This window comes from Heliangelus exortis, chromosome Z (assembly GCF_036169615.1).
Source record: "Heliangelus exortis chromosome Z, bHelExo1.hap1, whole genome shotgun sequence".
In the NCBI taxonomy this organism is placed as follows: domain Eukaryota; kingdom Metazoa; phylum Chordata; class Aves; order Apodiformes; family Trochilidae; genus Heliangelus; species Heliangelus exortis.
Window position 1 is genome coordinate 72,734,996 of NC_092454.1, and position 13,159 is coordinate 72,748,154.

Here is a 13,159-nt window from a genome sequence, read left to right on the forward strand (position 1 = left end):
TATGCTGACTACAGTAATACATAACACCAGAATATCCAACTAATGTCAATAAGGTTCAAAATTTAAAAACTGAATTAATAAAATTGTAGCAGAATATACAAATTTTGTGCCAAAGAAGGCAAAAAGCCTTTAATTCCAAGAGTAAGGATGTCCTTAAAATGAAAGCTGGAAGCTCCACTTCTCACCTTCAAATAATGGAGTTTCAATAAATCTTTCCACTTTTCATCAGGACTTCAGACTCTCTCTGCTGTTAATGAAGTTTCATTTAATAGTCATTCCACACCCAGGAAACACAACAGCAGGAAGCCAGCATTTGGTTTTACTTGCTGGAAAGAGTTCTGTCCCCTCTCTGCAAGAATCTGGAGCCATTTGCCAGATAGAATAATCTGCTTTTTTATTTTATTTTATTATTTATTTTTTTTAGCTAGTGTTTAACTGAATAGGTAAAATCTTCTAGCTTTGGGGATAAAATCTACAAGCTCCTTGAAGGTAGTTACACTTTCTGGACAGGACATAGGCACTTTGGACAGCTGAAAAAGAAGTCCTCTTCAAACCAGACAAGGATAAATCTCTGGAAAAGGTCCACGCATGGGGTCTGCCAGCTTACAGAGACCCAGCACAAACCAAAACTACATTTCAGCAGGTGACATTTCAGTGTGTTTCATTCTAGGCTCTAGAACCAGGCAGAAAAGGCTTGGAAAGAGAAATCAGTTCACAGCTACTAACAAGGCTATATTTTTCCTCTTACAGTTTTATGAACTGCAGCATAAGCCACCTTAACTCAGGAAAAAGAACAGTGTCTGGGTTCTTGCCCCTCTGGCACTACACAAAAGATTTTGGTATTGGTCTAAAAAAATGCCACAAAACATTAATCAGTAGCTGCAGGACAGTCTAGTCACTGATTTAATAACACACATCAGGAGCAGCAACCAAGTTCTCACCAGTCCACACATCTCTTGGATGAGAGAGATGAAACAGAACAGGTGAGAAATCAATAAGGATAAATTAATTAACTGCACAGTCCCAAATAGCTTAATTGGATTTACTGCACAAAGAATCTGTGAGGCAAATTAATTTTATATTTTGCAAGCCTTCAAAGGGTTATTTATCTCTCTCTAAAGTGATAACTGGATCAGAAGCACAGCAAAGGTGGTAAACTGAATGCCTCCAGATCAGATACAACAAAACCATAAGGATCCTACACATAGCACACCAGGCATCATGGCTAAAGCCTGCATAAAATAGCACTCAGCCCTTCTCCAAAAAAGCCCATCTGATCTGCCTGATGCCACATTTCATGACTCACTCTTGAAAATGACTTTCTCGAGCAACAGATGTAGAACTTCCCCAGAATAGGAAGGAGGGAGGAGAGCAACTGCAGTCTGAGCACTGCAGCATTTCCAAAACTATTTCTGAGTTTTACAGTGAATCTTAGCAGTGCAAGTGGTTAGGGGCTGTTAAACTACTGACAACGTTTTTCTGGAAAGAAATGTACTTCCTCCCTCCCCTTTCAAATAGGCATAGGAAATCTAGAGAAAAAAAAACACAGAGCTACAGAAAACCAGACTTACACATATTTGAGAAAAGTCTGAAATACAGTATTTTATTCAGAAGTATGCATTACTGTTGCCTATGGATTTTATTCAGCAGCTTGTGGTCTTAGTATGAAGGAATTAATACAGAAGTGGGGAAAAAAGGAAGGGTTTGTTCTAAAAGTTATTTTTTTTAAAAGATATAAAAGAATGAACAGCCAAGAATAACAGAGAATACAAGCTGGAGGAAGGAGTTAATTCTTCTTACAAGAGATTCATGCTTCCAATATCAGAATGTAGCGACAGTTCAGAAAAATGTTGCAGATATTTTTACTTTTTGACAGCTCAACAAAATCTATCCCAGTAGCTGAAGTTCCCTTCTTACTGGCAAAAAAGCTCTAAATGTGTTTCACCTATGAAAAGAGACACTGACAGAAAAGTATGGCTGTATTTCCCTACAGAATTTTGCCTTCCTACATTTCTGGGAGTAGATGAGATAGAAAAAAAATTAAAAAGAAAAAAAAGATCCTGGTGATATGAACAGTTGAGCTACATAAGATCAGTAACAAAACATTTATCTCAGTAAAGCAAGAGCTGGGGGGAGATGGCAGAAGAAGGGTAAATTTATATAAATCCCTTTTTATCAAGAGGTGGTTGAAACATCAGTCATCCTTTCCAGAATTTCTCCACTTACCATGAAACAAGGAATGTTCAGCTTTGCAATGACACAATCCTGAGGAGCAGTAAAGTCGAGGACTCCATCTTTTACTCCATCTTGTAACCCCCAAAGGCACTGTTCCTGACAGGACTTAAGTTTACAGTTCCCAGAGAAATAAAACTGTCAGCATCCTCTCTGAATCCACCTCCTCAGGCCAGAAAAACTTCACAAGGGAGATGAAACCCTGGGACAGGATCTTTCTGTGGTGGCATTTACCCATAAGCTCCAATTTCCCTGCAGTGTCACATCTTCTGGGCCATAAGACAAAGGTTCACAAGTTAAAAAATCATTAATTGATGACCATTTCAGCAGCTACTGGTTGATAACTACTTATAGTACCTCTACTCAACTTAGTAATTAAAGGGCTTCCCTGCTGAAATAAGTGGGAACCTAAGAGCCAGAAGTTTTACTTTAAGCCTCAGTGATGCTAAGCCTCAAATGCACCATGGAAAGAACTGAGTTTAGTGTGAAAAAACATGCTCTAAACATAAACCCTCAGTTGTAAGGATGAAATGCCAAGTAATTACCATACTGCTGCCAGTGCTAGTGACTAGGAAGTCATACAAAGAGCCACAGAAAAATGTGATGACAGAGCAACACAGATAGGTCATCAAATCATTACTCCCTTAGGGAATCCTCAACAGACATTATAAATATTTCATCTTTTAAAAAAAAAAGAAGTAGAAAAAATCACATTGCTCTAGAAGCAATAGGATTTAATGGACTGTATTTTCCAAGTATTGATGCAATGCCCAAACTTCTTGTAGTGTATACAGTACCACTGTCCCTGTCATTTTCTCATTGAGATGCAAAACTAAACATAACCATTTGAACCAACAAAGCTACAGGTATCTCACAGCCCTTCCTCTGACATGCTTTACCAATCAGCCACAGCTAAATTACAAGTCAAATTCAATTTTCCCACCTGGAAAATGAAATAATTTTTTTCAGATGAAGAATATGATAGGCTTTTCTAATGATTTACTGCTGAATCTCTTCTTAGACAAATGCAAAATTACATGAACTCCACTACAGAAAAAGCACAAACAAGGCTGAGGTGGATGTATTCCTCTGGAGACAAAAATTATCTGTTTACCTTAGAGCATTGTTATCCTGTAGTAGTGGACCCAGCCTACAAAAGAAATACTAAAGGAAACACAAAAAAGAATAACAAAAAGACAAGTCCTTTCAATTGCTCAGCATTGTGTTAAATACTGCCCTTCAGGAAAGTCTTCATCCTACATTGCACTGTTCCATGTTCACCACTGATAAAAATTCTTTTTGGAACAACACAAGTAATTTATTTCAGTGTTTTTACATATGCTTAGCACCTTCCAGTCACTTACATAGTTAATGTCTTTTCTTCAGGGGAGGAATTAAGCACTCAGGAACTTTTAAGTATTTGAAACTACAAATTTAATCTGAAGCTATAAATTTATTTGGTCAAATGACTACGTGGGAGAACATCAGCACCTTCCAAGCAGAACACAAAGGAGCAGAAGACTGCTTACTAATGACTTGATTTTCTGAGACATGGTCTTCTTCTTCATCCTATCCACCAACCATCTGCTGTTCTTAATACAAGTATTTTACTATGAACACCTCTGCATATGAGCACTGAAGGCAGGGAAAAAATAAAAAGAGAAACTACAGTTTAAATGAGATCATAGGTTCATTTTTAAAGGCCCAAGGATTTCACACTAGGATGAATGTGAACTGGCCAATTCTGAAAAATTATGCAGCTCACTTTGAAAACTCTGGAGAGATCCTTTCGTTAATTAAGCAGGACATAATTAAATACAATTCTGCTTTACCACCTCTTGATTTTCATGTGAGTGAAATACAGACATTGTATTAACATACCCTAAGTCGACAGCCTGGTCAGGGGCTGACAGAGCATAAGAAACAGATCAATGAATCTCAAGCTGCTGAAAGATAAACCTTTTGTCTTAAATTGTACTACAATTTGTACTGAATTTGTACTACAGCAAAACAGGGCAATGCAGACCTTCCCTTGATAAATTCACATGTCTAATCAGGCTCCTGAAAAAACAAACAGCCTTGAGACACTGCAACAGCTTTCTTAAAAAGAAATGGACACCAGCAACAGCTTTTCAGTCCTGCTTGCTGTTTCTGTGTGATTTCTATAAACAAGTCCCAGGCCTTTCTGATGCAGCCCAAACATTTACTCATCTTACTTATTCATATAGACCCAGGGAACTCCAGGCCACTCAGTCTCACCTCTCTGCCTGGCAAGATGATGGAGCAGATGCTCCTGAAGGCCTGTGCAAAGCATTGGACACTGTCCCACACAGCATTCTGATCTCTACACTGGAACAGCACAGGTTTGATGGATGGATAAGGAACCCAAAGAGCTGTGATCAGTGTCCAAATGGAGATGTGTGAGGAGTGGTGTTCCTCAAGGGTCAGTACTGGGACCAGTGCTGTTTTCCTCACTACTTCACTTTTCCCAGTGCAGTTTCTTAGAAATGTTTTGTACCAATTAAGATTCTCTCAGGTGGTATTATCTGTGTAGCATTTCACTAACATTGTCTCGCTTTCACTTTTTATTTGGTTCTTTTGCCTTCATTGACTGGTTACTGAAACATGACCTGAAGACACATGCCAATTAGAACAAGCTGATGTTTCCCTTGTGTAACTTCACTGACTCCAGTGGCTCTAAGCCAGGTGTAGATTATTCTGGTACATGCAGAAAAAAAGACATGCACAGTATGCTCATCAGGTTTCTGTTGGCTCTCCATCCTCCTCCACACTGATTTCAAAACTCTCCTTTCCCCAGGCTCCCTCTCAGCTCTGCCTCTGTTCCCATTCCACCAGTGTTTTTCCTTTTCTCCATTCCAGATATCCCAGCACAACACCATGGTCCCTGCTCTGAAAGTGCAACCTCTCTTCATACAACACAGCTCACCAAACTCCCCCTTTTCTGGAGATCCCTCTCTCCATGCCATGCAGCACATGCTCACACCAACTTTATTGAGCAGTATTTTTACAATATTGGGAGAATGAGGGAGATCCTCTCCCTGGACATGTATCTCATTTTTCTTGTCTTTTCTCTCTCTTGCATCATATAACCTGTTACCCAATCTCTGACCTAAAGACCCACAGATGTAGGTCTGCATCTAACTAAGCCCATAGTTCTGTGTGCAGCAGAATTAACAAAACTTCACACCTGTAACCACAGGACTGGAGACAGGGAAGCAGCTAAGAACCTGTCCACTCTTTCAGCTTAAAGGATGGACCTGTGACACACCTGAAAAAGTCTCAAAGCTTGTTGCTACCAAATCATGATCTCGGAAAGATGCCCACAGGACTTCTCAGTGCAGCCTGGACAGCCAGAAACCTTCTCCCTAAGTGCTCTTCACATCTGCTGTTCATTCAAGATGAGGCATGCCTACATCCATGTACACTAATTAAGATAAATTAACACTTCCAGGTTCTTTATTACTGGAAATCTTAAGAAACAGTGATAGTTTCCACCCTCCTGATTATGACAAACTGCAAGTGGTCCAAAGCTTTGCATGCAAGGCTGCATCTCATGGTCAGGAGAAAGTCCACACTGGCACTGATGGATAAATCCAGCCTCCTGCTGGGAAGGAGATGCAGGTGACAGGTAGCAAAAGGAAAAATTGGTGCTGCATGGCCTTGGAACACAGCAGCATGCTCAGCCACTGGAGCAATTGAGGAGCAGCAGAACGTCTGGAGAACTCTTGTCACCTCCAGCCCATTAAACACTCCAAGAGGTTTCCATCACCCTGACCTTGATCCCTCAAAAGTGCAGCACATGTCCTGCAGGTCTATGAAGGTGACTGGATGCCACACCATAGGTTAGGAAAGGTTTGGCCAAAGCAAACCCATCAGTCAGCATTTAGAAGCTGGAGGAAATGGATGATGCTCAATTTCATGCCTGTTCATTTCCCTGTCCAAATAAATCATATTTATACTTTAGAACCCAAGTATCCTGCCAACAAATACAGAATCATTGAATCATTAAGGTTGGAAAAAACCTCTAAGATCATCAAGTCCAACCATCAGCCCATCAACCATCAACATCACCATGCCAACAAAGCCATGTCCTGGAGTGCCATATCCATGTGTTTTATAAACACTTCCAGAGATGGTGACTCCACCACTGCTCTTGTTCCAATAACTGACCACTCTTTCTGTAAAAAAAAAAAATAATTCATAATAGCCAATCTGAACCTCCCCTGGAGCAACCTGAAGATATTTCTATCACCGGTTAGGTGGGAAAATAAAAGATGGATCCCAACCTCACTACAACCTGCACTCAAGCTGCAGAGAGCCAGAAGGTTTCCCCTCAGCCTCCTCTGATCCAGCATCAACACCCACAGGGCCCTCAGATGCTCCTCACAACTTCTCCAGACCCTTCTCCATCTTCTCCAGACCCTCTCCTTACTTTCCAAACCTTCTCCTTACTCTCCAGACCCTTCTCCATCTTCTCCAAGCCTTCTCCTCACTCTCCATCCCTTCTCCTTGCTCTCCAGCCCCTTCCCCATCTTCTCCAGACCCTCTCCTTACTTTCCAAACCTTCTCCTTACTCTCCAGACCCTTCTCCATCTTCTCCAAGCCTTCTCCTCACTCTCCATCCCTTCTCCTTGCTCTCCAGCCCCTTCCCCAGCTCCATTCCCTTCTCTGGACACTCTCCATCCCCTCAATCTCCTTCTGCTCCTGAGGACCCCAGAACTGACCCCAGGACTGGGGGTGCAGCCTCAGCAGTGCCCAGCACAGGGGATGATCATTGCCCTAGTCCTTCTAGCCACACTACATCTGATACCTGCTGGGATGTTGGTGGCCTTGGCACATGCTGGCTCATGCTTAGCTGGGTCCCAGCCAACATTCCCCAGGTACTTTTCCATCAGGCAGTTTTCCAGCTGCTCTGCCCCATGCCCACAGTGCTGCCTGGGGTTGTTGTGACCCTTGATCACAGGACCCAACACTTGTTGAACTCCACACAGCCCATGGACCCAGCCATTCCAGGTCCCTCTGGGGACCCTTCCTACCCTCAAGCAGATCAACACTTCTGCCCAGCTGCACTGAGGGTGCACTCAGTCCCCTCACCCACATCACTGATGAAGATACTGAACAAGACCAGTCCCAAAATTGAGGCCTGAGGAACACCACGGGTGCCTGGCTGCCAACTGGATTTAATATACTGGTTCTGATGCCCTTCTCTCCCAAAAACCACTCAAGGACAGCTTGGAGAAATATTCAGTCTGCAGGAGAAAGCTATGTCACCATTTTGAGCCCAAATGCAATGGTTATTCTTTGCATAAAACTCCACTCTTATGTGTGCCCCTTCACTTGAACCAAGATGCCAACCCTACTCACTGCAATACCACTGCACCACTTTTTATTTGTTCCAATTGTTTTTAAATGGTTTTACTATGATAAAATGAACACCCCAAGATTAAATCCACATAGAATAGTGCAACTTATATTGTAAATTTTCCCATGCACCACAATAACTTGTGCTTAATTTTCACTGATGACAACTGTATTCTTTCATCTTAAAAGCACTGGAAATTTGACTTCTCACAGGATTTTTTTTTCCCCACGACCTCCCTTAAAATTTTTAAGAGATCTTATGTACATATCTGCTAGAAATTCAACAGGATTGATCCCTTACCTTGAAGAGGCAGTAGCACCTGTTTGCCCCCTGTATTTCCATCAATTTTTAAATACATCTTAAAGCAAGTTGCAATTCTAGGTCTGTTTTACTTCTGGATACACTAATCTCATTTTTCATCATCATTTTTGACCCCTGGATATGTAAGGCTGCTGGGCAGTAGATAGTTGAACACCTCTGAAAGCCTGTGCTGGTGCTTTGACAATTATTCCTGGCTTGTGAGGCCAGAATTCTAATCCCAAATTCTCAGAGGGGTGTAAAGGCCATGACTGAAGTTAGGAAGGGACCTTACTGCTCAGGGGGTGAACAGCATGTAGGTGTGCAAGACCTCCAGAAAATACAAATATTTCTCCAGAAATACAATGAACTGGAAACTCCAGCCAATACTTGCTCTGTAGCAGAAAACTGAAGAGTACCAGAGTCCAACAGTGCTTTTTAGCCTGAGCCTCTTTTCCACAGCACAGGTCTGTGAAGCTGGTGAATAAAATCAGATTTAATACTCCGAGTGAGATTATCTCTCTAGAGATGAGAAGAGCAGAGGATGTGCTGATTATGGAGGAGCAGAACAGCTGTTTCAAATCATCCCTCCAAAACAAACATCATGATGAGCAGCTCTGCAAACTCCATCGACAGCCAAGAGTCCTAACAAGCTTTATTTAATACCAAAAATAGCCATTTTGGTATGCAGGCACAGCCTAAATTAATACTAAAAGGTGCTTGGAGGAATTGGCCATAATCCTGCTAATTAAAGACAAGTGGTAAAAATCTTAGGTACCACTTTGTTCTGATTAGTAGTGCTCTTTCTAAATGACTGTACCTGGTTCAAAATAAGAGTAGTGCCCTCACAACTAAATAATAATTGATAGTTTTGTAAATAAATATGCTGAACACAACAGCAAAACCCCACTTAAAAAAACTGCCCCATTTTCATGGTTATGAATAGCTAGATGTAGCAGACTTTGAAACAGAAGAATATCCTGCAGTCCTGAACAATAATACTCAAACTTTTGTTGAGCCAGGGGTGGGGACTGAGCACAGAAGGGAAATTCCTACTTCATAAGCACCTATCAAAATCATCCTACGTCAAGAAGCAGTGACCCAGAACATTTGCAAACGTAATGTTTACAAGGGCTAAACCACAAGAGTTTCAGGTCAGCAATGTGCTTACCACCAAAGCAGCCCTGTGGGACTGAGATTTAAATCTAGGTCCTATATTTGTGCAGGTGAGGGCTGACTGCAGAGGAACATGAAAGTTTCACTGACCCCAAGGAGTGCTTGCAAGTGCTGCAGAACCTCTACCCCTCTTCAGTGGGCCATGACCACAGGTTCTGTATCCCTGACAGAAGCCACACAGCTTCTTTTGGACAACAAACAGAGCATGTCTTTTACTTCAGTTACTCATTTCTCCCTAATTACGAGCGACGGCTATGTAACAACATGAGTTAGTCAACTACCCCTGCTTGGAATTACACAAACTTCAGAACGACTCGTGTTTTGCACTTTTCTTGCAGGAAATTGATTCCAGGATCCAGCAGCCCCTATCAACACTAGCTTCACCACTTAATTTCAAAAACTGATGGTCAGAAGAGCTATGGCTTCGTACACCACATTCCCCCTACAGTGGGGGAGGAACAAATATTTCACCAAATATGTCAGCCATGTCTGACAACCTGGCACAGTTCTGCCAAGCAAACTGTTCACCACCTCCTCAATTTTGCACTAGTGGTCGTCGTTCAGGCATCCTGCAGGAATTAAAAGAAATAGTAATTCAAACTTGGATAACCAAGCAAAGAATAAATGGAGGTTACCTAAGCAAAAGCCAGGCTAGAAGCATCCAGGAGAGAAACCAACAGTGAGAAACTCTGAGAGAAGGACATGGTGTGGCTCTAGGGAAAGGCGTGAGGGTGAGGAAACCTGCCCTGCAGGTACAAAACCCCAGTTGAGGTCTGGGGGTACATTTTTTCTTTGTATGGTTTACACCAGGAAGGTCTGAAGGACATTGCTGCTGCCATGGAGGACACGATCCCCTCACAGCATGGTGTGCCCGCAGCCTCTCCTGTCCCCTCAGCACGGTCTCTCCTGTCCCCTCAGCATGGCCTGGCCTGCCCACGGGGAGCCGAGCTGAGCCCCATGACAGGGAAAGAACGTGCCCAAGGGCTTGAGGCAGCCCTTGAGGTGGTTCTGTCCCTGAGGTGAAGAGCTCTTCACCTCCTCAGCAGGTGGGAGGGAGCACCCTGCCCTTCCCGCCTTCCCGCCGCCCTGTCACCTCCTCAGCGGCCACCATGCCGCAAGGACGCTTCTCCTGTCTCCTCACCTCCCTCCAGCTCACCACATTCTCACTTCACCACCTTCTCACCTCACCACCCGTCCTCTCACCCCGCTCCCCGGTGACCGCCTTCCCACCTCGCCGCCCACCCTCTCACCTCACCCCGCTCCCCAGCCGCATCCCTCCCGCCTCTCCTCGCCTCACGCCCCCTTCTCTCCTCGGGGAACACCTTTCCGACGAGCCCTGCCTCGCCTCTCCCCCTCTTCCCCGCTCCGGGACGGTTCACCCAGGAGCTTGCCGGCGCTGCCCCGCTCCGCGCAACCCGGGAGTGTTGGTGGCGGTGGTGGGGGTGGGTGTCGGACACTCACCGCGCTGCCATCGCCGTCCTCCGCCCGCTGCTCCTTCCTCCTGCCGGCGGTGGGCGAGCCCTGCAGCAGCTGCTCCAGGCAGGCGGTGCTGGGCAGCGAGGAGCTCTTCTGGTGGGACAGGTGAGCCCCGGGCCGCCTGCCCTCCTTCCCGCCCTTGGGCCCCTCATCCCCGGCGGCTGGGTCGTCGCGGCGGCCGGCCGGTGGTCCCTTGCCCTGGGGGAGCAGGTGCTCCCTCAGCCGGCGCAGGGCGGAGCCGGACTCGCCGCCCGCTTCTAGCGGCTCGGTACCCGAGCAGCAAAGGTTGGGCTGAGAGGACGAGAAGACCCGGTCCAGCACTTGTCTCCTCCGCTTGAAGCCGCTCCATTTGGCTCCGGGGGGCAGGTCCCCTTTTCCCCCGGCCGCCGGCGGGGCGGGGGGCTCCGCACTGCGGCGCTCGGTCACCGATCTCCCCCCGCCGCCGCCGCCGCCGCTCCGGCCCTTGCCCCCCAGCTGCAGGTTCTTCCATAGCCGGGCCTGGAAGGACACGGCCGGTTCGGCTTCGCTGGGCTTCTCGCCCGCGGCCGCTCGGGCTTCCTTACCCGCCTGCATCTTCCTTCTCCCGCCGCGCCGGCCGCGGGAGCAACAGCAGCAGCGGAGCCCGGCGCCTTCACCCCCGTGTGGGGCGGACCGGAGCGGCTCCCGGCGCCGGGGACGAGCGCGGAACCCTCCGCACCGCCCTCCCCTCAGCGCGGCCCAAAGCGCCGGGGCGGGGGCTGTGGGATTCACCGGAGGACAGAGCGATCCCCCCCGCTCCTCCTCCCACCCGCTGCCCCGGCTCTGCCGAGCGGAAAGTTTGGAGCCTTGAGCACCCCAAACCCCGGGCGGAGAACGGAGCTGCGCAGGGGCGCGGAAAAGTTAGCGGAGGGGAGCGCGGAGCGGCTGCCGGCTCCCCGGTGTATGTGTATATATTTATATTTATATTTATATTTATATTTATATTTATATTTATATTTATATTTATATTTATATTTATTTATATTTTTATATATATGTATACACGCGGTGAGAGTGGGCTCACCATGCCCCCCTCCCACCTATTTATCTTTTTATTCTAATTTTTTTTTTTATTGTGCAGGACGCGGAGAGGGCAGAGAGGGAGCGTAGGGAGGGCAGGGCAGTGATGCTGCAGTTTCCCTGCAGCCGGCATTGCCCGCAGCTTCTTCATCCCCAGAGGTTTGGGGTGAAGCTGGGGACGTGATGGAGCTTCCAGACGTTCTCCGGGCTGCCCCGGCCCGCCGTGACCTTGTGGAAGAGGAGGAGGAGGAGGAGGAGGAGACAGGGAAGGAGGAGGTCGGGGATGGATGTGGAGACAGCGCTGCAGAAAACAGAACAGCGCCCTGGGTACCAGAGGTGCTTGGGATGTGACCACATCTGCCCTTGGGAGCTGGGAGCACACATGGGTAAACTCCACCAGGCAGGCTCCTCGAGTTATGAGGGGGGAAAAAAAACAGATAAAAAACCTCAGCTCATTTTTTTTCCCCTTTTTCTTTTTTTTTTTTTTCTTTTTCTTTTTTTTTTTTTTTTTTTCTTTTTCTGCCCTTTTTTTTCTTCTTTCTTTTTCTTTTTTTTCTTCACCCCCCCAAGAAAGGAGAATTGTAAACAATTACATTGTCTTCTCATCATTGCACACCATACTAGTGGCCCCATCACTTCATTTTTGGATGCTAATAATATCTAAGGTTGGTTTTTTTTAAGTAAAATACTATCAGCAGGATTATTTGAGTATAGGTTTTCACATTTCTGGGGGGGAAAAAAAAAAAAAGTTTCAGCCTTAAATTTATCCACTGTACTTCCTGGGTTTCATTTCCAAAGTCTCTTCATCACACCACAGGGGGATTTGTCCACCTATATTCTGGTTCAGCTTTCCACAAAAAGTTTGCAACCATTTGACAATTTTCAAATATTTGACAGCACAACTTCTGCCAGACAGAACAGGAAGGATGGGTATTAAAATTACTAAGATGAAACTGACACTTTCAAATCACTGGGGCCTTGGGAATTCAATCTAAAATATTTGATTAAATGGCCAAAATAACCTCTGAACCACTGGAGATTATTTCTGAGAAGTCCTGTCAAATAGACAACATTTCCAGACCAGAAAAAGCCAAACACAGTCAGAGCCAAAAAAAAAAAAAAAAAAAAGGAAAATAAACTGAGGATGGAAAATCACAGCTAGGTCAACCTGCTCTGATCCCTGGACATGAGTACAACTAATCAGAAAGCAAAAGCATCAGATAGCAAAGCCTTAAATGTTTTTAAGATCTGGAGGAAGCTTATGTGCCTCAAATTTCTAAAATGTCATCTTTAAGAAGAAATGTGCTGAAATTGAAGCTCTTTAAAAGGTTTGCTTTTGTGTAAGTAATGGATTTACTCAATGAGCAAGAGAGAAAATGTCAAGAAAGAAAATATTAATTTGTCCCTTAATCTACACTGGGGAGAGTGACAAAGGCCATCTGAGGAACTTTTCAAGTTACGTGTTTTACTTGTTATTTTACTGGTTATTTACTTGAAACAGCTCTAAAGGAGGCAGGAAATTCAGATTATGAATAATTCCTACTATATTTTCTAACA

The 13,159-nt window shown here is 45.0% G+C and overlaps 1 protein-coding gene across 1 annotated transcript in view; it reads right to left on the minus strand.

Moving 5' to 3' along the window:
* MCTP1 (multiple C2 and transmembrane domain containing 1) overlaps positions 1–11,175 on the minus strand; it is a 288,956-nt gene extending 277,781 nt beyond the window's left edge. Inside the window, 1 exon segment of the mRNA XM_071729851.1 lies at positions 10,550–11,175. Coding sequence (XP_071585952.1) covers positions 10,550–11,137 — 588 coding nt within the window. The 5' untranslated portion in view covers positions 11,138–11,175.
* Positions 11,176–13,159: the final 1,984 nt, after the last annotated feature.